We start from the raw sequence: 22,948 nt of genomic DNA on the forward strand, positions 1-22,948 counted from the left end.
TGAAAACATTTGTCAATAGCATTTTGTAATTAAGTTAAGTTGGGTCATCAAAGGAAAAAAAATGATGGACATCTTCACCTGTTTCTCGTTGCGCTCTATTGTAGATGGCACTGTGTCATGGCCCTTGTGGTCATCCAATAAGCAGTGCATGCAGACACATTTCTGGTCCGTTCGACAGTAAACCTCAAGAAGCTTGTCGTGTTTGGGGCATACTGGAATGACTGCAGCTTTCACCAGCTTGTGTTTCTTCAGGGCAGGAACATTATAGTGGGGTTGTACATGTGTTTCACAGTAAGAGGCTCGACACTCCAGACAAGACTTGACAGCTTTGATCATTTCTCCAGCACAGAAATCTCACGCAATCTCTCCAGGTCCAGCAAGACATTGAGCAGACTCTGACACTTGCAGCTCTGTGCTCCTCAGTTTCTCCATTATTTCAGCAAGCACTGTACTTCTGTTGAGTGGAGGCTTTGAATTGAAGGCCTGTCTGCATTGTGGACATCTATAGATCCCGTTCAGATCATTTGTATTCCAGCACTCACCTATACAGCCCATGCAGTAACTATGTCCACACGGAATTGTCACAGGATCCCTCAACAAGTCCAAACATATTGAGCAGCTGTACTGGTCATGATCTTCAAGTATAGCCTCTGCCATGTCTGCTAAAACCTCCTTGTGTTAGCAAAGAACCATGGATGTAAGTTAAGGTGTAAGTGTGAGAGTGAAAGTGAAAGCAAGCAATGATTCATCATAATACACAAATACAGTGATACAAATGCTTATGTGAGTTGGGAAGGGTAAAAAAAATCATTGTTTTGTATTTTCCTCATAACAGAGACTGGTGTGCTTTAAGTTATGGTCGTAGATCTTTGAATTTTGATCTTTAGGAGTTTTCAGTATCACCATTAGATGGAGACATCTAGTAAAGTCTTCCTGACAGAAACCGGAAGCGTTTTAGTCGTGCAGCCACAAAGCCTGTTGGGTAATGTAGTTTTGTCGAACATGAAAATCAGTCATGCATACGAACTGAACTGTATGGTCATCACAGCTAATTCCTAAATAAAAATAATTAGCTTGTCATCATGATACTTTAATTGACACAAACTCAGCTAGGAAGAAATATACAAAACAAGAGCCACAGATACTTGTAGACCAATATGTATACACATGCATATAACATAAGCTTTAGCCACAATGGTTGAATATCAGTGCAGTTTATTTAATTCACTCAAAAGACAAAAAAGAAAAAAAGACTAATTTAGCAACAAAATGTGCATTTGTTTGGATTGTATTTTTGACAGGACATTTTCAATTTATTATTTTAAAAATTATAATTAATTATTTTAGATTTATTATTAAAGTGAGATTGAACAGACATAATTCAGTGTATGTGCTCATTCCCAGAGCTAAAACAGATTTCAGTTATTAAAAATCAGTCTATATCTGTAGAAAGATTTTTTCTAACTGCAGCACCCATGCTGTAGCTAATAAATTATGATGCAATCATACATGAGTCAAATTGAAGACAAAAAAAATGCAAATGAATTTGAAACACCTGAATGAAAAGAACCATTAACGTAAACTTCTGTCTAATATAATATCTCTCCTGTGCTGTGAAGGACACCAGTATGAAAACCTAAGACTGAAATACGAAAAGGGTACATTTTTCATGTTCACATGACTGTAAACTTACAAATAAAGACATTGGCAAGTTTCAGTGAAAACTCATTCATTGGGCACCCCTGCTCTAAACAATGTAAAGACATGAAAAAAACATCTAAAAAACACCTAAAAATCTTTTCTCAGGTCTTAAGAGGTTAAATTGTAAAAATATTTCACAATATTACTGAATTTACTGTATTTTTCATTAAATAAATGCATCTTGGTGAACATAAAAGACATCTTAAAAAAATCTTAATTATTCCAAACTTTTGGCTGCCAGTGTATATGATAAATATATTAAAGTAGTTTATTCAAGTTTGTTCTTTGAGAAAAATACACAGATCTTGCCTTTTACCACACCAACACTCTTGTGTGTGACATGTCCACCCCAGTTATGTTTTGGAGTAATTATGGAAGATTTCACTCTGACTCTGTCTCCAACCTTAATGTCGACTGAAACATTTTTTGTTAACAAATATGAAAATGAAGATAATACAGAAAGCATTTTCACTTACAAAGTGCAAACAGATAAAAAAAAATGCATAGGGAAATTACCTAAATCAGTACTGGTCACAAGCTCCATTTCTGAAACTAAACCAGTCCATTTTTTATGACGTCCTATTTTCTCACTCTGTGGCACACAGTGAGCCTACAAAAAATCTTTAATCATCATTTCATTTATTCTGGTAAAAAGCACAATGCATGAGGAATGCATGCCGAAACCATTGCCGGTCAGTCAGTGCTCTCACTTTTAACAACACCAATGCTTTTGTGAGTGATTGCTCCCCATTTGTGTGTTGGCTTCACACGAACTTTGTCTCCAATCTTAATATTGGAGTCCAGACTTGAAGGTCCTGAAATCACATGGAGGTCTGAGTGTTTGATGGAAGACTCTCATAGATTATTCTCTCATGGATCAAATTTTGTTGTTTTAAACACTTTGTGCCTCGTTCTACAGATGGACAACTGTTTTGCTAAAGTAGACTCAACTTAACTTTTTAAAAATGTGAACAAACTCTTTGCCGTTGCGCTGTACACATAGCCTACTATACACTGTGAATTTCTGTAATGTTTTTTTTTTCATGTGTGCTTTGGTATGCATAAATTTATGAATTAGGCCTCCTTATATCATTTGGTTAATAAGTGTCCTTTTTTTTGTTGAAAAATACCTAAATTTACTTTGGAAAAAGCTTTCAGAAAATATATTTTTGTGTGAATCAATCTGATGGGTTGCTGGATATAGCAAATGATGACAAAATGAATGTGTTAAACAAATTGCCTATGCTTATTTTCTTGATAAGAGTGCGATTAATCGCACAAAAAGGGTGTGATTAATCATGATTTAAACATTTTTTTTAATCTATTGACAGTCCTTACAAGTCATTAAAGTAAAAAATGATGGACATCTTCACCTGTTTCTCGTTGCGCTCTATTGTAGATGGCACTGTGTCATGGCCCTTGTGGTCATCCAATAAGCAGTGCATGCAGACACATTTCTGGTCCGTTCGACAGTAAACCTCAAGACGCTTGTCGTGTTTGGGGCATACTGGAATGACTGCAGCTTTCACCAGCTTGTGTTTCTTCAGGGCAGGAACATTATAGTGGGGTTGTACATGTGTTTCACAGTAAGAGGCTCGACACTCCAGACAAGACTTGACAGCTTTGATCATTTCTCCAGCACAGAAATCACACGCAATCTCTCCAGGTCCAGCAAGACATTGAGCAGACTCTGACACTTGCAGCTCTGTGCTCCTCAGTTTCTCCATTATTTCAGCAAGCACTGTACTTCTGTTGAGTGGAGGCTTTGAATTGAAGGCCTGTCTGCATTGTGGACATCTATAGATCCCGTTCAGATCATTTGTATTCCAGCACTCACCTATACAGCCCATGCAGTAACTATGTCCACACGGAATTGTCACAGGATCCCTCAACAAGTCCAAACATATTGAGCAGCTGTACTGGTCGTGATCTCCAAGTATAGCCTCTGCCATGTCTGCTAAAACCTCCTTGTGTTAACAAAGAGCCATGGATGCAAGTGAAGGTATAAGTGTGAGAGTGAAAGTGAAAGCAAGCAATGATTCATCATAATACACAAATACAGTGATACAAATGCTTATAAAGTGAGTGAAAGTGACGTGACATGTGGCCAAGTATGGTGACCCATACTTGGAATTAGTGCTCTGCATTTACCCATCCAAAGTGCACACACACAGCAGTGAACACACACCCGGAGCAGTGGGCAGCCATTTATGCTGCGGCGCCTGGGGAGCAGTTGGGGGTTCGGTGCCTTGCTCAAGGGCACCTCAGTCGTGGTATTGAAGGTGGGAGAGAGCGCTGTACATTCACTCCCCCCACCTACAATCCCTGCCGGTACGAGACTCAAACCCACAACCTTTGGGTTATGAGTCTGACTCTCTAATCATTAGGCCACAACTTCCCCTATGTGAGTTGGGAAGGGTAAAAAAAAAAAATCATTGTTTTGTATTTTCCTCATAACAGAGACTGGTGTGCTTTAAGTTATGGTCGTAGATCTTTGAATTTTGATCTTTAGGAGTTTTCAGTATCACCATTAGATGGAGACATCTAGTAAAGTCTTCCTGACAGAAACCGGAAGCGTTTTAGTCGTGCAGCCACAAAGCCTGTTGGGTAATGTAGTTTTGTCGAACATGAAAATCAGTCATGCATACGAACTGAACTGTATGGTCAACACAACTAATTCCTCAATAAAAATAATTAGCTTGTCATCATGATACTTTAATTGACACAAACTCAGCTAGGAAGAAATATACAAAACAAGAGCCACAGATACTTGTAGACCAATATGTATACACATGCATATAACATAAGCTTTAGCCACAATGGTTGAATATCAGTGCAGTTTATTTAATTCACTCAAAAGACAAAAAAGAAAAAAAGACTAATTTAGCAACAAAATGTGCATTTGTTTGGATTGTATTTTTGACAGGACATTTTCAATTTATTATTTTAAAAATTATAATTAATTATTTTAGATTTATTATTAAAGTGAGATTGAACAGACATAATTCAGTGTATGTGCTCATTCCCAGAGCTAAAACAGATTTTAGTTGTTAAAAATCAGTCTATATCTGTAGAAAGATTCTTTCTAACTGCAGCACCCATGCTGTAGCTAATAAATTATGATGCAATCATACATGAGTCAAATTGAAGACAAAAAAAAATGCAAATGAATTTGAAACACCTGAATGAAAAGAACCATTAACGTAAACTTCTGTCTAATATAATATCTCTCCTGTGCTGTGAAGGACACCAGTATGAAAACCTAAGACTGAAATACGAAAAGGGTACATTTTTCATGTTCACATGACTGTAAACTTACAAATAAAGACATTGGCAAGTTTCAGTGAAAACTCATTCACAAAAGCAAATGGTGAGCAGAGACATCCACAGTCACATCTTCACGATCTAGGGGGATCCTGAAATGTCAGTGTCTGTAGACATACAGAAAGGCATAAGATTTTGGTTGCATGTTGGTGGGAAACAAAAACTAATTCAGGGGAAAAAACACATCTTCAAAAAAAAATCTTTAATCATCATTTCGTTTATTCTGGTAAAAAGCACAATGTATGAGGAATGCATGCCGAAATCATTGCCGGTCAGTCAGTGCTCTCACTTTTAACAACACCAATGCTTTTGTGAGTGATTGCTCCCCATTTGTGTGTTGGTGTAACAACAGATGGCTTCACACGAACTTGGTCTCCAATCTTAATAATGGACTCCAGACCTGAACATCCAGAAATGCAAGGAGCGTCATGATCGTCTGAGAGATTTCTGCTGAATAGCAGCTACTTACATGTCATGGAAATACTGTAATACTCTGTGTAATTACCAAACTCATCATCACTGGTTACTAGCTCCATTTAAAAGAGAATTCCCTTCCAATTTGCATGTTCAGGAAAGTCAACAATCAGACTGTCATCACATTTAATGTCTAAATTTTAAGGCTTGTACTTGAGTGTGGATTGCTTGATAACATGATTTATCTGAGGGAAAAAAAAAAACACAGATCTTGCTCTTTTACCACACCCACATTCTTATGTGTGACATAAGCACCCCAGCTATGTTTTGGGGTGGTAATGGGAGGTTTCTCTCTGACTTGATGTCCAACCTTGATGTCAACTGGAGCATTTATTATTGACAAATTTGAAACAAGTAAAATATTACAGTAAACACTTTCACTTCTAAGTGCACAACACAACATTTAAGCTGCAGCTAAGAAATTGCCTGCAATTATTTAAATGATCATGTCTTTAAATACAAACAATTACCTGGACCAGTGCTGGCCACAATCTCCATTTCTGAAACAATACCAGTCCAGTTTTTTTGCTCCGGGAAATCTACAGTCAAAGACTCACCCTGAATTTCTGCAAACATAAAAAACATTCATGTCAAATATGCTGTTTTTTCTCACTCCAACAGGCATTCAGTGAGCCTATAATAATTTCTTTCAACATTCATCATTTTCAGACATTTGTATGACTAATGTAAGTTATGAAACTCAGTGCTCTTACTTTTAACAACACCAATGCTTTTGTGAGTGATTGCTCCCCATTTGTGTGTTGGAGTAACAACAGACGGCTTCACACGAACTTTGTCTCCAATCTTAATATTGGAGTCCAGACTTGAAGGTCCTGGAACAAATTGGCTATGCTTATTTTCTTGATAAGAGTGCGATTAAAATTTAATCTATTGACAGTCCTTACAGAAAAAAAATGATGGACATCTTCACCTGTTTCTCGTTGCGCTCTATTGTAGATGGCACTGTGTCATGGCCCTTGTGGTCATCCAATAAGCAGTGCATGCAGACACATTTCTGGTCCGTTCGACAGTAAACCTCAAGACGCTTGTCGTGTTTGGGGCATACTGGAATGACTGCAGCTTTCACCAGCTTGTGTTTCTTCAGGGCAGGAACATTATAGTGGGGTTGTACATGTGTTTCACAGTAAGAGGCTCGACACTCCAGACAAGACTTGACAGCTTTGATCATTTCTCCAGCACAGAAATCACACACAATCTCTCCAGGTCCAGCAAGACATTGAGCAGACTCTGACACTTGCAGCTCTGTGCTCCTCAGTTTCTCCATTATTTCAGCAAGCACTGTACTTCTGTTGAGTGGAGGCTTTGAATTGAAGGCCTGTCTGCATTGTGGACATCTATAGATCCCGTTCAGATCATTTGTATTCCAGCACTCACCTATACAGCCCATGCAGTAACTATGTCCACACGGAATTGTCACAGGATCCCTCAACAAGTCCAAACATATTGAGCAGCTGTACTGGTCGTGATCTCCAAGTATAGCCTCTGCCATTATGCTACCAACACGCGCTAAGACACTACAGAAGATTTGTTTTGCTGTTGTCCTTCCACAAAAGGGTGTTTATGAAAGACCCGCTCTGGTTAGAAAAGAATGCGTTGTGTAATTTAAAAAGAGAGTGAAAGTGAAAGTAAAGAATTGGTGTAACACTATGCTTAAAAATAATAATAATAGGCTAATAATAATTCTGAAAGACACAAACAACACAGAAATACAGATTAAATACAGAACTGAAGATTATTTTTGTATTTACCTGATAACAATTCGTTGTGTTCGTCATAGTGAGGTGGCAGGAAACGTTTGAGGAATTTTGACCTTTGATCCATTTTATGACTTGAAATGTTTGTTCAAAGTACATGTTCGTCATAATTAAATCGCGTAATAAATATTAAGTAATAGTTATGAGTGCAGACATAAAAAGGAAGAAGAAGAAAAAAAACACCCAGTGCTGTATAAAATATAAGATTCTAGGCGACTGAGTAATCGCGAAGAGCCGAGTGTGTCCTTTTTCAGTAGTGTCTTTTAGTATAGCCACTAGATGGAGACACTGAATAGAGTATAACAAATCTTGATTCAGTTTCATGTGACAATTAACCATTCTTACTCTTTAAGAATATATATAACGGATTCATTGACAAGTTGACAGCCTCATTCACTCTTAGCATCGATCTGAAGAATTCTCTAACACCATGATTTAATGTTTTCTAGGTAGGCTACGTGAGAAAATTAAGTGATTTGAGTAGACTGTAGCTACTATTGTGTGTTGTCGGCAAAATGGAGCCCAGTGGGACGTCACCACAGTTTAAAATCAGAAGAGAAACGCAAATTCCCAAAACTGATGAAAAGAAAGAAATGTCCTATTGATAGGACTTGAACCGATTTAAGGCAGAAGTACCAGATACCTACCTCACGGTATTATAGCAATGAAAGTCACAACTCACTTCCTCAGAATATGGAAAACTGTTAATCGTGTTATTGTTTTTACTACTGCCAGACAGCCGAAGTTGAAGGCAGACAGTATACAATGTTCCTGCCTAATTAATTAAATTCTAGTTATACTATATAATACTTGGCATTTCTTTTCTTTTAAGTCACAACTGGGATGTTTTTTCCAATTTCTGGTAACTGAACTAGAAAAACTGAGTACTGAAATGTGTGGTCAAAATGAACTGAATATTATTATATTATTAATAAATCTGATTTTATTAACTAAATTGATCAAAATGACAAAGTGACATTAAAAATTCCTCAGAAAATTTCCAGCTATTTTCCATCACATTAGGAATCAAATAGGCCTACAATTTAGTTTTTCCTTAAATATAAATATATTATTTTCAGTTTTACAGTTTGTATCTCCTCTAACATCACCTCCAGCTTCTCAAATGTCTGTACACCCCAACATACAGAAACCATTTGAAGGTATAATTAACAGATTAAATTAAAATTAACATACTGTGCTTATATTTGTTACATACATTACATAAAAAGAAAACGGTTATAAAAGTACAAATGCCCCAGAAAATCAAATATTGCTATTTAATAACAAAGTTAATATCTCACATTGCCTTCAATATAACTAACTTTGAATAACATGTAAATCTTTCAAATGTAAATGATTTTCTGAATGTTATCTAGTAAACTCTTATTTGGCCTGTGGGGATGGCTGAGAAATTAGACCAATAAATAACTCCGTGTGTAGGCCTACTTTGTGAAATCATACATTCTTGCATGTCCATTTGATTTTTAAGATGCCTCAAAAACAAGATGTGCATTGTTGAAGTTGGGGCCCAGGGTAGAATCACAGACGCTTTTGTTCGGGGCTCCCCGCTCCTGCGATGGCCTGCTGTCGATCAAGATGCAAGAGTCCGCCCCCATCGGCCCTTTCACTGCTGCAGCTGGCTGCCTCTCGCTGCTTACCGTATGCTCTCACTGCAATCTGTGCTGGAGAGGCCGAACGAGCTGCAGCTTCAGTATTAAACCCAGCCTACAACCGTTTATGACGCTCGCCATCAAAGAACACGAACAACACGAGGTAAGTATACGCGTAAGATTTAAATACAATCTATATTATGTAGTCGCACCGCTTAATATGATCTCGATCCGCGATTGTTAAACGCGCGGTCTATTTCGAAAAGCGGCATGTTTGCGGAAGTGACCGTGTGGTCCATGTTTAGCCGCCCGTTATTTGCCTTTACATGTCATGTGTGTATCCAAAATATGTTTCACTCTCACGTGCATTTTGTCGACACGGTAAGCGTTTGGAAAAGTTGAAGACGCTGTTTGGGTTGCCCGTAAACAAGGCGAAGTTGACTAGCCAGCGGACCCGTTTGAAAAATCAAAATGGCTTCCATCTTTGTCGTCTCGGCAGAGAGGTTTATACCTTTGTTTCCCCGTCTCGCATGTCAGGGAGTCTGTGAGTAACCTTTTTTTTATATTTATCTAGAGGATTATTGTCCACCGAACCTTCGTATTAAGAGTCTGGGTGTTTATTTCACTGGTTTTTATTTATTTTGTTACTTACCCAGTAGCGCACTTTTTGACCAGTGACCACGTCAGTGCGGTGGGGGAGGGGAAGTGAGTCTGTCTGGGTGGAGCCTGAATGATACGTTTTGTTTTAGTTTAGACTCCAGCTACTTGAAGAATTTTTTACTGATTTTTTTATTTTTTATTATTAATAGTTTATTTTGATTAGTTTTTTCACAACTTGCAATGTAGAATTCCAGTTTCCTCAAATTCTTAACTGTTATACTTGAGGGCACATGGAGATCTCCTGAAAATCTTTCTCGATATAGAGTGCTGCAGGAATAACATATTTTTGTAGGCCAACCTAGAAGTTAGCATCATATTGGTTCCCTTGACAAAAAAGCCAATAGGATTTCCCCTCTGACGTTTAGATCATTGCAAAAAATAATCTCTGTGAACAAGCTTATGATTCTCACTTATGATTCTCGCATGTTTCGCTCATCATAATAATCACAAGTTAACACAACTTTTATAAATTTGATGCCTAAATGCAACGATATAAACAAACTACACCACAGTTGCATGACTTCACTGTCACCACCACTGAGTTTCCGCCAAATCTTTTAATCTTTAAAGGCAACCATTTGGAAAGTTTGAGTTGACTTGTGAGTAGATATTTGCCAGAATGGCGTTTAATGTCCATGGCAGACTCTTAAGTTCCATTTAGAGCAGTGGTTGTCAAACTCGGTCTTGGAGGGCCGGTGTTCTGCAAAGTTCAGCTCCAACTTGCCTCAACACACCTGCCTGGAAGTTTCTAGTGTACCTAGTAAGACCTTGATTAGCTGGTTCAGGTGTGTTTGATTAGGGTTGGAGCTAAACTCTGCAGGACCAAGTTTGGTGACCCCTGCTTTAGAGCTTTTTCAAGATGCTCAAAAAATCATGAGTGGGATTTTATGTTGAAGAATAAAACGTGAAATATCTTGAGCTTGTGTAAACCACAGACTTTATTTCAGGTATTTAATAAAAAACGCACTGATTTCAGGACGATGGAACCCGAAGTTCAAAAATCCTAACTCGTTTCCATGTTTTAGGACTCATTCCTGTGGCACTCTATTATTAACTGAATGCAGTGCTGGTGTACGAAATGTTGGTTGTAGTTTTAGTTGCAACAGATGTGTGTCAGCTTGCACTCTGGTCTCTTTTTCAACAGTGCTGGGATGTCACCCATGCTTCAGGTAGGCACACAACCATGCTCTTAATATAACTGGTTAACAGTGTGGTTATGGGTTTAAAGTTCTTGTTTGTGATCTTGGTTAACTGTCAAGCAAATCATCTCCATTATGTTAAGTCATCCCTCTTAACATGAAATGACTTTGCAATACATGTGGTGGTTTTTTGTGTGCTTGCACTCAATGGATTTGTTGGTTTGCTTGTTTTGCATAGAGTTTGATGTGTAAAATGTAACTCATTACCATTGTTTAACTATCGTCTTATGTCTTTCCCACCTTTCACCTACCCACCAGTATTTGTAGCTGATCAGAGGTCCCTGTGCCCCCTCCCTACTCCTCCCAACATACATACACACACAGTCACATACACGCTCACAAACACTCAGTCAGTCAAGAGCTAGTGTGATGACAGATAATGTGCTTTGTCATGCTGGTTGGTGTCATGTGTTTTTCCTATACTGGATGCATGTTTGTTACTTTTAGGCTCCCGTAACCCTGGTTGGCTGGCCACGGAGACAGGGAGTCCTCGTCTCAGTACTGTGGCTCTCCACATTAGACTTTCTGTTTGGGGTATCTACTTTCACCTCCACTTTTATTCATATTCAAAGGCTTGAAGCACAATTCCAACATTTTATTAGCTAAATCAGTCATTTGATATAGTGCGAGTTAATGTAGGTTACTTTAATAATCGTCAAATTCCCATCATGTGCAAAGATCTACATTTAAAATGCATTTATGCATACTTTATACTTTAGGTGATTGACAGTGAATGTAAGATGTGATCTTTAGCCTCAAAAATATTCTGGCATTCTAAAGTCTAAAGTGTAGTTGTTCCTGCTAAAATAATTTTCAGTTACACTAAAGCATTTTTCATAGTCCATATTAGACTCTTGCCAAGGTCCATTATAGTATTTAAAATGTTACAGTAATCATCATAGTTAATTATCCATTTTATTTTAAAATATTTTCATACGCACATACATACATATTCATGTCACAGACATTTTGATACAATTTAAATGTTCTAAAAGAATAATTTAACTCTGGATTATTTGTTTGTCTGTTTTCTTTTTTTGTTAAGATGATTGCACTCAATTGTATTTTCATAGAATGACTTTCCTTGAATTTATTCTTTGTCATTGACATTTCTATTGGTTTTATATTCTAGTTCAGATATTGCAATAATTATTTATCATTTTTAATAAATGTAAGGGAAATTTTTACAGGTCTAAGACACAGGATCAGAATTGAATTTGAACAGAACTGGATGAATGTGAACTGACCACTGCTATCCCTTTTTCTTTTCTGTAGGCTAAACATGTTCTCCAAGGGCACCAAGCGTAAGTTTTCCGATGGTGATGAAGAGATATCCGACGAAAGCCTGGTAGGTGCCAGGGTGGCATCTTCGTACAGCTTGCAACGGCAGTCGCTGCTGGACATGTCCCTCATTAAGCTGCAGTTATGCCACATGCTGGTGGAGCCCAACCTCTGCCGCTCGGTTCTCATTGCCAACACGGTTAGGCAGATTCAGGAGGAGATGACCCATGATGGCAGCTGGCATATGGTCACTGAAGCGTTCTGCAGTGCAGGCCAAAGTCCCTCTGAGCGCTTGGTGGCCACTGAGGTCCTTTGCAGGTCACGAGAGCAGGATGCAGAACCTAAGCTCTTCTCTGTCATCAGCTACGAAGGTTGCCGTGAAGAGGAGGTGGTAGCTGATGAGACGCTGTGCTCCGTTTCAGTTAGCGATACTGTCTCTAATGTGTGCCTGGCAGGGCGTGTGGGCCAGTGCTGGGAGAAGAGTGAGCTCAGTGGTGTAGAGAGGGATGAAGAGGCCCTTGAAGACTCTAGACTTGATTCAGGAGAAGATGAGGAGATAGACACCGAGGATGGGGCTTCTACAGAGAGTCCAAAGACCACTGGACAAGTTTTTGGGACATTTGAAATAAAAAACGGTTCCCCAGTTAATATCTCACATTGCCTTCAATATAACTAACTTTGAATAACATGTAAATCTTTCAAATGTAAATGATTTTCTGAATGTTATCTAGTAAACTCTTATTTGGCCTGTGGGGATGGCTGAGAAATTAGACCAATAAATAACTCCGTGTGTAGGCCTACTTTGTGAAATCATACATTCTTGCATGTCCATTTGATTTTTAAGATGCCTCAAAAACAAGATGTGCATTGTTGAAGTTGGGGCCCAGGGTAGAATCACAGACGCTTTTGTTCGGGGCTCCCCGCTCCTGCGATGGCCTGCTGTCGATCAAGATGCAAGAGTCCGCCCCCATCGGCCCTTTCACTGCTGCAGCTGGCTGCCTCTCGCTGCTTACCGTATGCTCTCACTGCAATCTGTGCTGGAGAGGCCGAACGAGCTGCAGCTTCAGTATTAAACCCAGCCTACAACCGTTTATGACGCTCGCCATCAAAGAACACGAACAACACGAGGTAAGTATACGCGTAAGATTTAAATACAATCTATATTATGTAGTCGCACCGCTTAATATGATCTCGATCCGCGATTGTTAAACGCGCGGTCTATTTCGAAAAGCGGCATGTTTGCGGAAGTGGCCGTGTGGTCCATGTTTAGCCGCCCGTTATTTGCCTTTACATGTCATGTGTGTATCCAAAATATGTTTCACTCTCACGTGCATTTTGTCGACACGGTAAGCGTTTGGAAAAGTTGAAGACGCTGTTTGGGTTGCCCGTAAACAAGGCGAAGTTGACTAGCCAGCGGACCCGTTTGAAAAATCAAAATGGCTTCCATCTTTGTCGTCTCGGCAGAGAGGTTTATACCTTTGTTTCCCCGTCTCGCATGTCAGGGAGTCTGTGAGTAACCTTTTTTTTATATTTATCTAGAGGATTATTGTCCACCGAACCTTCGTATTAAGAGTCTGGGTGTTTATTTCACTGGTTTTTATTTATTTTGTTACTTACCCAGTAGCGCACTTTTTGACCAGTGACCACGTCAGTGCGGTGGGGGAGGGGAAGTGAGTCTGTCTGGGTGGAGCCTGAATGATACGTTTTGTTTTAGTTTAGACTCCAGCTACTTGAAGAATTTTTTACTGATTTTTTTATTTTTTATTATTAATAGTTTATTTTGATTAGTTTTTTCACAACTTGCAATGTAGAATTCCAGTTTCCTCAAATTCTTAACTGTTATACTTGAGGGCACATGGAGATCTCCTGAAAATCTTTCTCGATATAGAGTGCTGCAGGAATAACATATTTTTGTAGGCCAACCTAGAAGTTAGCATCATATTGGTTCCCTTGACAAAAAAGCCAATAGGATTTCCCCTCTGACGTTTAGATCATTGCAAAAAATAATCTCTGTGAACAAGCTTATGATTCTCACTTATGATTCTCGCATGTTTCGCTCATCATAATAATCACAAGTTAACACAACTTTTATAAATTTGATGCCTAAATGCAACGATATAAACAAACTACACCACAGTTGCATGACTTCACTGTCACCACCACTGAGTTTCCGCCAAATCTTTTAATCTTTAAAGGCAACCATTTGGAAAGTTTGAGTTGACTTGTGAGTAGATATTTGCCAGAATGGCGTTTAATGTCCATGGCAGACTCTTAAGTTCCATTTAGAGCAGTGGTTGTCAAACTCGGTCTTGGAGGGCCGGTGTTCTGCAAAGTTCAGCTCCAACTTGCCTCAACACACCTGCCTGGAAGTTTCTAGTGTACCTAGTAAGACCTTGATTAGCTGGTTCAGGTGTGTTTGATTAGGGTTGGAGCTAAACTCTGCAGGACCAAGTTTGGTGACCCCTGCTTTAGAGCTTTTTCAAGATGCTCAAAAAATCATGAGTGGGATTTTATGTTGAAGAATAAAACGTGAAATATCTTGAGCTTGTGTAAACCACAGACTTTATTTCAGGTATTTAATAAAAAACGCACTGATTTCAGGACGATGGAACCCGAAGTTCAAAAATCCTAACTCGTTTCCATGTTTTAGGACTCATTCCTGTGGCACTCTATTATTAACTGAATGCAGTGCTGGTGTACGAAATGTTGGTTGTAGTTTTAGTTGCAACAGATGTGTGTCAGCTTGCACTCTGGTCTCTTTTTCAACAGTGCTGGGATGTCACCCATGCTTCAGGTAGGCACACAACCATGCTCTTAATATAACTGGTTAACAGTGTGGTTATGGGTTTAAAGTTCTTGTTTGTGATCTTGGTTAACTGTCAAGCAAATCATCTCCATTATGTTAAGTCATCCCTCTTAACATGAAATGACTTTGCAATACATGTGGTGGTTTTTTGTGTGCTTGCACTCAATGGATTTGTTGGTTTGCTTGTTTTGCATAGAGTTTGATGTGTAAAATGTAACTCATTACCATTGTTTAACTATCGTCTTATGTCTTTCCCACCTTTCACCTACCCACCAGTATTTGTAGCTGATCAGAGGTCCCTGTGCCCCCTCCCTACTCCTCCCAACATACATACACACACAGTCACATACACGCTCACAAACACTCAGTCAGTCAAGAGCTAGTGTGATGACAGATAATGTGCTTTGTCATGCTGGTTGGTGTCATGTGTTTTTCCTATACTGGATGCATGTTTGTTACTTTTAGGCTCCCGTAACCCTGGTTGGCTGGCCACGGAGACAGGGAGTCCTCGTCTCAGTACTGTGGCTCTCCACATTAGACTTTCTGTTTGGGGTATCTACTTTCACCTCCACTTTTATTCATATTCAAAGGCTTGAAGCACAATTCCAACATTTTATTAGTTAAATGAGTCATTTGATATAGTGTGATTTAATGTAGATTACTTTGATAATCTTCAAATTCCCATCATGTGCAAAGATCTACATTAAAAAATGCATTTATGCATACTTTAGGTGGTTGTGGATTGACAGTGAATGTAAGATGTGATCTTTAGCCTCAAAAATATTCTGGCATTCTAAAGTGTAGGAGTTTATTGTTCCTGCTAAAATAATTTTCAGTTACACTAAAGCATTTTTCATAGTCCATATTAGACTCTTGCCAAGGTCCATTATAGTATTTAAAATGTTACAGTAATCATCATAGTTAATTATCCATTTTATTTTAAAATATTTTCATACGCACATACATACATATTCATGTCACAGACATTTTGATACAATTTAAATGTTCTAAAAGAATAATTTAACTCTGGATTATTTGTTTGTCTGTTTTCTTTTTTTGTTAAGATGATTGCACTCAATTGTATTTTCATAGAATGACTTTCCTTGAATTTATTCTTTGTCATTGACATTTCTATTGGTTTTATATTCTAGTTCAGATATTGCAATAATTATTTATCATTTTTAATAAATGTAAGGGAAATTTTTACAGGTCTAAGACACAGGATCAGAATTGAATTTGAACAGAACTGGATGAATGTGAACTGACCACTGCTATCCCTTTTTCTTTTCTGTAGGCTAAACATGTTCTCCAAGGGCACCAAGCGTAAGTTTTCCGATGGTGGTGAAGCGATATCCGACGAAAGCCTGCTAGGTGCCAGGGTGGCATCTTCATACAGCTTGCAACGGCAGTCACTGCTGGACATGTCCCTCATTAAGCTGCAGTTATGCCACATGCTGGTGGAGCCCAACCTCTGCCGCTCGGTTCTCATTGCCAACACGGTTAGGCAGATTCAGGAGGAGATGACCCATGATGGCAGCTGGCATATGGTCACTGAAGCGTTCTGCAGTGCAGGCCAAAGTCCCTCTGAGCGCTTGGTGGCCACTGAGGTCCTTTGCAGGTCACGAGAGCAGGATGCAGAACCTAAGCTCTTCTCTGTCATCAGCTACGAAGGTTGCCGTGAAGAGGAGGTGGTAGCTGATGAGACTCTGTGCTCCGTTTCAGTTAGCAATACTGTCTCTAATGTGTGCCTGGCAGGGCGTATGGGCCAGTGCTGGGAGAAGAGTGAGCTCAGTGGTGTAGAGAGGGATGAAGAGGTCCTTGAAGACTCTAGACTTGGTTCAGGAGAAGATGAGGAGATAGCCACCGAGGACGGGGCTTCCACAGAGAGTCCAAAGACCATTGGGCAAGTTTTTGGTACATTTGAAATAAAAAACGGTTCCCCTGGTCCAGACTCTGCTCTTGAGGAGCTGTTCTCAGATGTGGACACCTCCTACTATGATCTGGACACCATGCTGACCGGCATGCAGAGCGCACCCAAGATGGGCCCTTATGACCTCCTTGACAGCTTGGCACCTTCACACAGTTCCCCTTCAATAGTGTCCACCCCAAACTGTCGTTCTGATCTCAATGAACTGGATCACATCATGGAAATCATTGTGGGTTCTTAGGTTCGACTTTATTCAGAGACTTACACGCTTGTCTTAATTTTACTAGCCTTTCTGTTCCTTATGGAAAGCAAGTAAAGTCTGGAGTCCTTTCAGGGAAAAGAGTTGATGTCTTTTGAAGGATGGCCTTGATTTTATGAGCTGACCATAGTCATCTTATTTGCATACCCTTTGTATGTTTTAATGATTTTTTTCTGTATTTATCTGTCCAGACATGCTGTTTTTTATTTAATTTATTTGTTATCATGACACTATGGAGAGCAGAACAAGATGTATACAAAAGTTGTAAAGCTTGGGATATTTTCATAAGGAGAAAAAAAAGATTGTCTAGATGTGTATATAAATATATATTTTTACAATAGATTCTTCTTGTAATATGTTACTGTACATTATGTACATGTTTTACAAATTGATTTTAACCGAAGAGTTTAGATTCTTATGTGCAACAACTCAAGTTTTCTGTTAATCAAAATCCATAAACTGAAGGAGCTTAATTCAGTACTACAATATACAAAAGGCACCAAGTATACATACAGTGACGCATGTTTTACATTTATGTGCTCATTTGCACAAAGTATTTTTCTTTTCATCAAGGTTTGATTGCAGTTGTCGGTCAATCAGCTCAGCCGTAGATTTTGTTTGCTGTTAGACATCAAAGTTCTTATATTTTGTCTTGTCAACAAATGAAGTGTAATGGGGCCAACTCATTTTATATTGTGACTTAATTTATTTAATTTATTTACTGCAAACGGTGAGTGTTGGCTGTGGTCAAACTCAGGGTGGCTTTTAACTCTAGAGGACTTAATAGGCCTGATTCACAAATGCCTTATGCTCATTGTAAATCGGTCACAGAATTAGTGTTTTGTATCAGTTATTGGTTAAAGTATTGGTTTTAAATAAGTTAACTGTTTTAATATTGGTGAATGGCTCAAGTATATCTGTCTATTAGTCCTCTAGACCCCTCATAATGAGAAGGCATTTGTCTAGTTCTATGCATTGAGTGTCATAACACACTTTATACGCATGAAGTGTTTAAAATGCATTTAGTACAGTATTCTTTTTTTGAAGAAGCAGTCAACAAGAGACAGTTTTATTTTGCTCAACATTTTCCCCCAGTTGTTACATGTATATTATTTGGTTTTATCTAAATTTTTGCATAAACTATGTTTGTGCAAATTATAGGTTATTATACTTTGATAATGTTTTTCTTCTACATTGTCTCACACTTAAATTCTAAGAGGATGTTGTTTATTGTATGATCTTAAACTAGTATAGAGTATAAACCTTTTATATGAGCATTGTAACTTTTTAACGTTTTTTAATAAAAGGTACAACTTATGAAAACAAGTGTGTGTGTACATGTTTTTCTATACTGGTGGGGACTTAAACCTGAATACACACCAACTCATGGGGGCTTGTCACTGTACATGGGTACAGAAGCTTATAAATCATACAGTTTTTTTGAGATTGTAAAAAAGTTTTCTGTGAGGGGTAGGTGTAGGGCAATAGAAAATACAGTTTGTACAGTAAAAAAAATCATTACACCTATGGGGAGTCCCCACAAGGATAGTCAACTAGACTGTGTGTGTGTGTGTGTGTGTGTGTGTGCGCGCGTGTGCGTGTGTTTCTCCTGCAGTCAACTATTAAGGAGTTCAGCTGTCAGCACAGTGCCTATAAATGAGCATTGAGAATATTTGTTTGAATGAAGTGTGAATAAAGTATGACATTTGAAGGGGCAAGATAACCCAGTAACTGAGTTGGGTATAAAGTAAAGACGTGTTTTTGATGTCGACTTATTTTTCTAAACTGGTTTGAAGATATGTTGGATTGTTTCCATGTAATGAAGAATTGATACAGCCAGAAAACATTAATTATTAATAATACCAGGGAAACATAAAACGTATATATTAATAGGCACAAAACTTAAAATGTTACCAGAGAGCAAACGTACAGTAGGACCTCCATTCCTAAAATCAACGTCAAGGTTTTATTCTCGGCGGAGCGAGTTCTCACGCAAGTGACGTCAGCAGATGTGACTCAAATGAACGTCAATGTTTAAATCCCTCCGTTTGCGCGCGGATATTATTAGATTATATATCAGAAAATGTTGTATTATCCAACCTACATAGTTGTGAGGAGGTTTTATTACCTACTGTATCAGACTCGACTAAAAATCAGCTTTGCAAAGCATCATTTAGAGAAATTCTACAGTAAATATAACTCTTAACATCTGTAGTATTCGGATGCATGTTTTCTTAAAATAGACATGAAATAGACAAAAAGCAAATGGAAAGCCACAAACGTGCCATTTACAATTGAGTTTGCGCCGTAGTCCGATAGCCGGTGCTCCAAACGGTCACGTTTTCGGTCTGTGGGCATGTTAGGGGGACGAATGTGACAAGACTAGAGAACACGCGTTCCACCAATCAGGGGCAGTTACTAGGCGGGTCTGAGATCGCGTTCGACCAATCACAGCCATCCAACCTGACGACCGTCAATCAGCGGAGTTCTTTTCCCGTTGATTCTACAGTGTAGAGAGAGTTCTCTTCTCGTGCCCCCGTAAAGACGCGATCGGTCGCGTAGTTTTGCGCAAAATAATGTTCAGACTTTGGACCAGAAGCTCAACGCGAAGTTCAGCGACCGATTTAAACAACCGTACATCCTATTTTTATCAGTCAAGAGAATGTAGCGGTCATTCGAGGATCTCGGGTAAATTAATTTCGTAGTTCCATGTAGACAGAGCCCGCACTTTACCAAGTACGAACTAGCTAACGTAACTGGCTAATTCATTGCGCATCACGTGTGATCTTAGCCGCGGTGTCTAGCGGTGCGCGCTCACGTCTTGCGAGAGTAGTTGGTTGTAATAAACGCTAAACAACGAAGCAGTTGGTTGAGCCAAACATAATGGTATGGGTCAAAGGGACATCACAGCGTTCGAGGCACCCATGAAAAGAAAAAGCGGAATTCCCACTGCCTCTATGTGTCGACTGGATGTGGAGTCCGCAGTTGTGAAGAAGGAAGTTGAGCCCGGCGGAGGAGAAGGTGCCCTTTCCTCGTCAAGGTAAAGACGTTTAGTCAGAAACCGTTTTCTGGATGTCATTTGAGCATGGCAGAAGACCTTTTAGTTATCATTCTGTTTTTGGAAATTGTTTTATGTATTAACACTGTTCAGCACTGTCCCGCTTTACGTAACAACTCGAGTTTATGTTGACGATACTCGAGCTTGTGTTACTCCGTCCACACTAGTTTATTTACAACTGGAGCAGTCCTAGCAAAAATAATTTATACTAGTTTTTATATCTAGATTATTGTGTATGAGCCTATAAATACAGAGATTTTGGTACCTCGCGTTTTCTTCTGTACGTTACGTCGTACGTGATCTCGGTTGCGTAAACGAGGTCGATTCGGACCCGAATAACGTTTACTCGTAATATGTGACTGGACGGTTTTTCAGCAAACTTGTTATTAAAGAATAAAATGGTATGTCGTTACGACATTTCAGACGTCTTTTCGCAAACATGTCTAACTAAAGCAATAGCGAAAGCCAAGAATGCATGAATGCAGTTTTCAGTTTTACTAAAGTTTCATTATTCGAATGAATGATGTGTAAGTTTACATGAATCTTGACGAGTATGTATCATAGTATGTGTCTTCATACGCGAAGAACTCGAAGAGTGATTTAAACTTACGTGCAGTTTCAGTTTCAGCTACCTCTCGGAAAGCAAATGCCATAGTTTTTGTTGAAAGCAGATAGTATGTGGAATTTAAATGATACAATCTTCATTTGGCTGTAATATTATATAATAAGAGTTGAAATGTAGTATGGTTATTTCTGGGTATTTTTTAGATAATTGGCTTGAGCCATAATAAATACCACCTTAAGGTTTTTAAAGAAATGCACAGGTTTGTAATATGTATTTGTCTTCAGATGCTAACTGTCGTTTTCGGCACTCGGCAGTAAACAGCATGCCAACAGTGCATAAACTAGGTTCTGCTCTCTCATGGCTGTCAAACAGTCAGTTAACTTCTTGCAAAAAAGTTATCAGTTGTTCTTCGCTTATTTTTATTTATTTTTATTTATTTTTTTTTGCAAAAGCAAATTACTTATTAGAAGGTCTTGATGTTTTCACAGTAAGCATTAAATCGAATGTAAAGCAGGGTTGTCCGCAACGTCTTGACCTTTGCACCTCAGTCATTACTTGCTAATTATTTCTTAGTAGGCAAGTATTCAGATTAAATGAATAAAATCCATCTGAATCTCATTCTAGACGGAGGAATCACCACTGACTCAAAGACTTACACCCATGCCCGGTTCTTAAGCACAATAGAAGGGTGGGCTGGCAGATATCCTGGGTGGGCAATTATTATTATTATTTATTTTGTGGAGGGTGGGGAGGGGGTGGGATACAGTCTAGAACTTTAGACTGTAGATATTGCTACTTTAGCTATGCAACTTATTGCAGTGTTGTTGATATATGTACACTGAAAAAATAGCAATATCATGCTTTCGTGGGCAGCCTATAGTGAACCATAGAATATCATTAACTTTTGCAACAAAATAAACTTTTTTTCTTTACTGAATAGTAAAAAACGGCCCTCTTTGTTCTCTTTCTCTGGATCATTGTTTCTACATTGGTGATTCTTTTAACCAAGTTTTTTTTATTTATACCAAACAAGGCCGTAATAATGTCTACTCTAGAACATTGGGGGGACCAATTGTTTTGAGGAAAATAAAGACCAGACCTCTATGGTACTGGTATTTATTTAAAGGAAGTACATAAATATAGGATTTAAATTGATTTAGGGGAATAAATTAAAAGAAGAAAAAAAACAGTAAAAGAACAAGAATAAGATTTTTTGCAAAGTAATCAATCTGAACTGCAAATCATATTTTCATTTTAAAATATGCACCATTCAATTTTATTGTATTCCTAATATGTTGAAAACGTAAAACAGAAAAATGCTATTGTCGTCACATTCAATTAACTTAGAGGGCTGTGCAGTTAATGGCATGCGATTGTCATGTGCATCTCGTCAGTAAAGCCGGTTCTGTGATTAGTAGGAATTACATGAATCACAAATGACAGGCCTACATTCAGTTCATTTCACTGGATATTGTGGGCCGTTTATGTCATTGTAAAATAATAGTAAAATAACTATTACACGTTTAGCTACTTTGTACCTTCACCGAAGCACTGCGGTGAAATTCGCGCTCGGTTTCTGTGAACAGTAAGGCCCACCTTCTTTGATTTGATTGGTCATCTCAATCATTTTGACATTGATGAGCGCTATTAGACCGCTGGACCGGAGGCAGACCAGAAAATGTAGATTTTAAAACGTCTTAAAATGCAACAGTTTTTACTTTTATCCTATGAAAATTCTGAAAGAAAACGCTTCGTGAGCCAACTGTTGCTATATAGTAACGAACGCAACTTTCATCGCACAAGCTCTTATTTCAGTGTTGTTGTTTCTAACATTGTGGTCATTTAAGCAGGCTGTTTGTTTCTTACATTCAATTGAACAGCATTAACAGCAAGTCAAAATGGGTAAGCTTTCAACTGAACTGTATACATGCATTTTAAACGCTAATTCTTTGTTCTTGCCCCGTCCATGCAGTAAATGCACGTTATTGAATAAGCGAGGTTTTCTAGAAAAATAATTAATCTGCGCAGGTAACTTCAGTGGTAGGCTAAGGCACATATTCATGTAGATGTGTATTAAACTCCCGTAATTCGCACACTTACAGCGCGCAGGCACAAGTATTTTTCTGCCCGTTTTTGCTCGTTGTCAGCCTCTGCTTTTCCACATCAGACTGAAGCCCCCACGTGAATGTAGTGCGCCTTTGCTTTCAGCTAATAAAAGAAAAATGATGCAATTTCTGGTGTTATTTTATGATTGTTGGGGCAGTCTTCAGCTCTTATTAAACATCTCAAAATACAGTCCGCTTCAGATT

General features: G+C 38.6%; 3 protein-coding genes and 2 pseudogenes across 6 annotated transcripts; 2 read left to right on the forward strand and 3 right to left on the reverse strand.

The window, feature by feature from the left end:
• Nucleotides 1-12: 12 nt before the first annotated feature.
• Nucleotides 13-696, reverse strand: LOC107665303 (E3 ubiquitin/ISG15 ligase TRIM25-like; annotated as a pseudogene).
• Nucleotides 697-3,035: 2,339 nt separating this feature from the next.
• On the reverse strand, nt 3,036-3,653 carry LOC107665304 (tripartite motif-containing protein 47-like). Its single transcript, XM_016456129.1, has one exon. The coding sequence runs from the start codon at nt 3,651-3,653 to the stop codon at nt 3,036-3,038; it is 618 nt and encodes a 205-aa protein (XP_016311615.1).
• A 1,570-nt stretch (nt 3,654-5,223) lies between these two features.
• LOC107665305 (uncharacterized) lies at nt 5,224-7,509 on the reverse strand (annotated as a pseudogene).
• Nucleotides 7,510-8,671: 1,162 nt separating this feature from the next.
• Nucleotides 8,672-12,700, forward strand: LOC107665306 (uncharacterized). Its single transcript, XM_016456130.1, has 3 exons — nt 8,672-9,428; nt 10,689-10,713; nt 12,019-12,700. The coding sequence occupies exons 1-3, from the start codon at nt 9,356-9,358 to the stop codon at nt 12,698-12,700; spliced, it is 780 nt and encodes a 259-aa protein (XP_016311616.1). The 5' UTR covers nt 8,672-9,355.
• Nucleotides 12,701-12,794: 94 nt separating this feature from the next.
• On the forward strand, nt 12,795-18,073 carry LOC107665381 (cell division cycle-associated protein 4-like). 4 transcript variants are annotated; one of them, XM_016456243.1, is made up of 4 exons: nt 12,797-13,152; nt 14,794-14,818; nt 15,296-15,382; nt 16,125-18,073. In XM_016456243.1, exon 4 carries the CDS (start codon nt 16,132-16,134, stop codon nt 16,996-16,998), a length of 867 nt encoding a protein of 288 aa, XP_016311729.1. In that variant the 5' UTR covers nt 12,797-13,152; nt 14,794-14,818; nt 15,296-15,382; nt 16,125-16,131; the 3' UTR covers nt 16,999-18,073. The 4 variants fall into 4 exon arrangements, with proteins under 4 accessions (XP_016311733.1, XP_016311729.1, XP_016311730.1 ...); XM_016456246.1 differs by lacking the exon at nt 12,797-13,152 and adding an exon at nt 13,282-13,533; XM_016456244.1 differs by having other exon boundaries at nt 14,794-15,382.
• The last annotated feature ends 4,875 nt before the right edge of the window (nt 18,074-22,948 follow it).

This window comes from Sinocyclocheilus anshuiensis, unplaced genomic scaffold (genome assembly GCF_001515605.1).
Source record: "Sinocyclocheilus anshuiensis isolate Anshui unplaced genomic scaffold, SAMN03320099.WGS_v1.1 scaffold199, whole genome shotgun sequence".
Lineage (NCBI taxonomy): Eukaryota > Metazoa > Chordata > Actinopteri > Cypriniformes > Cyprinidae > Sinocyclocheilus > Sinocyclocheilus anshuiensis.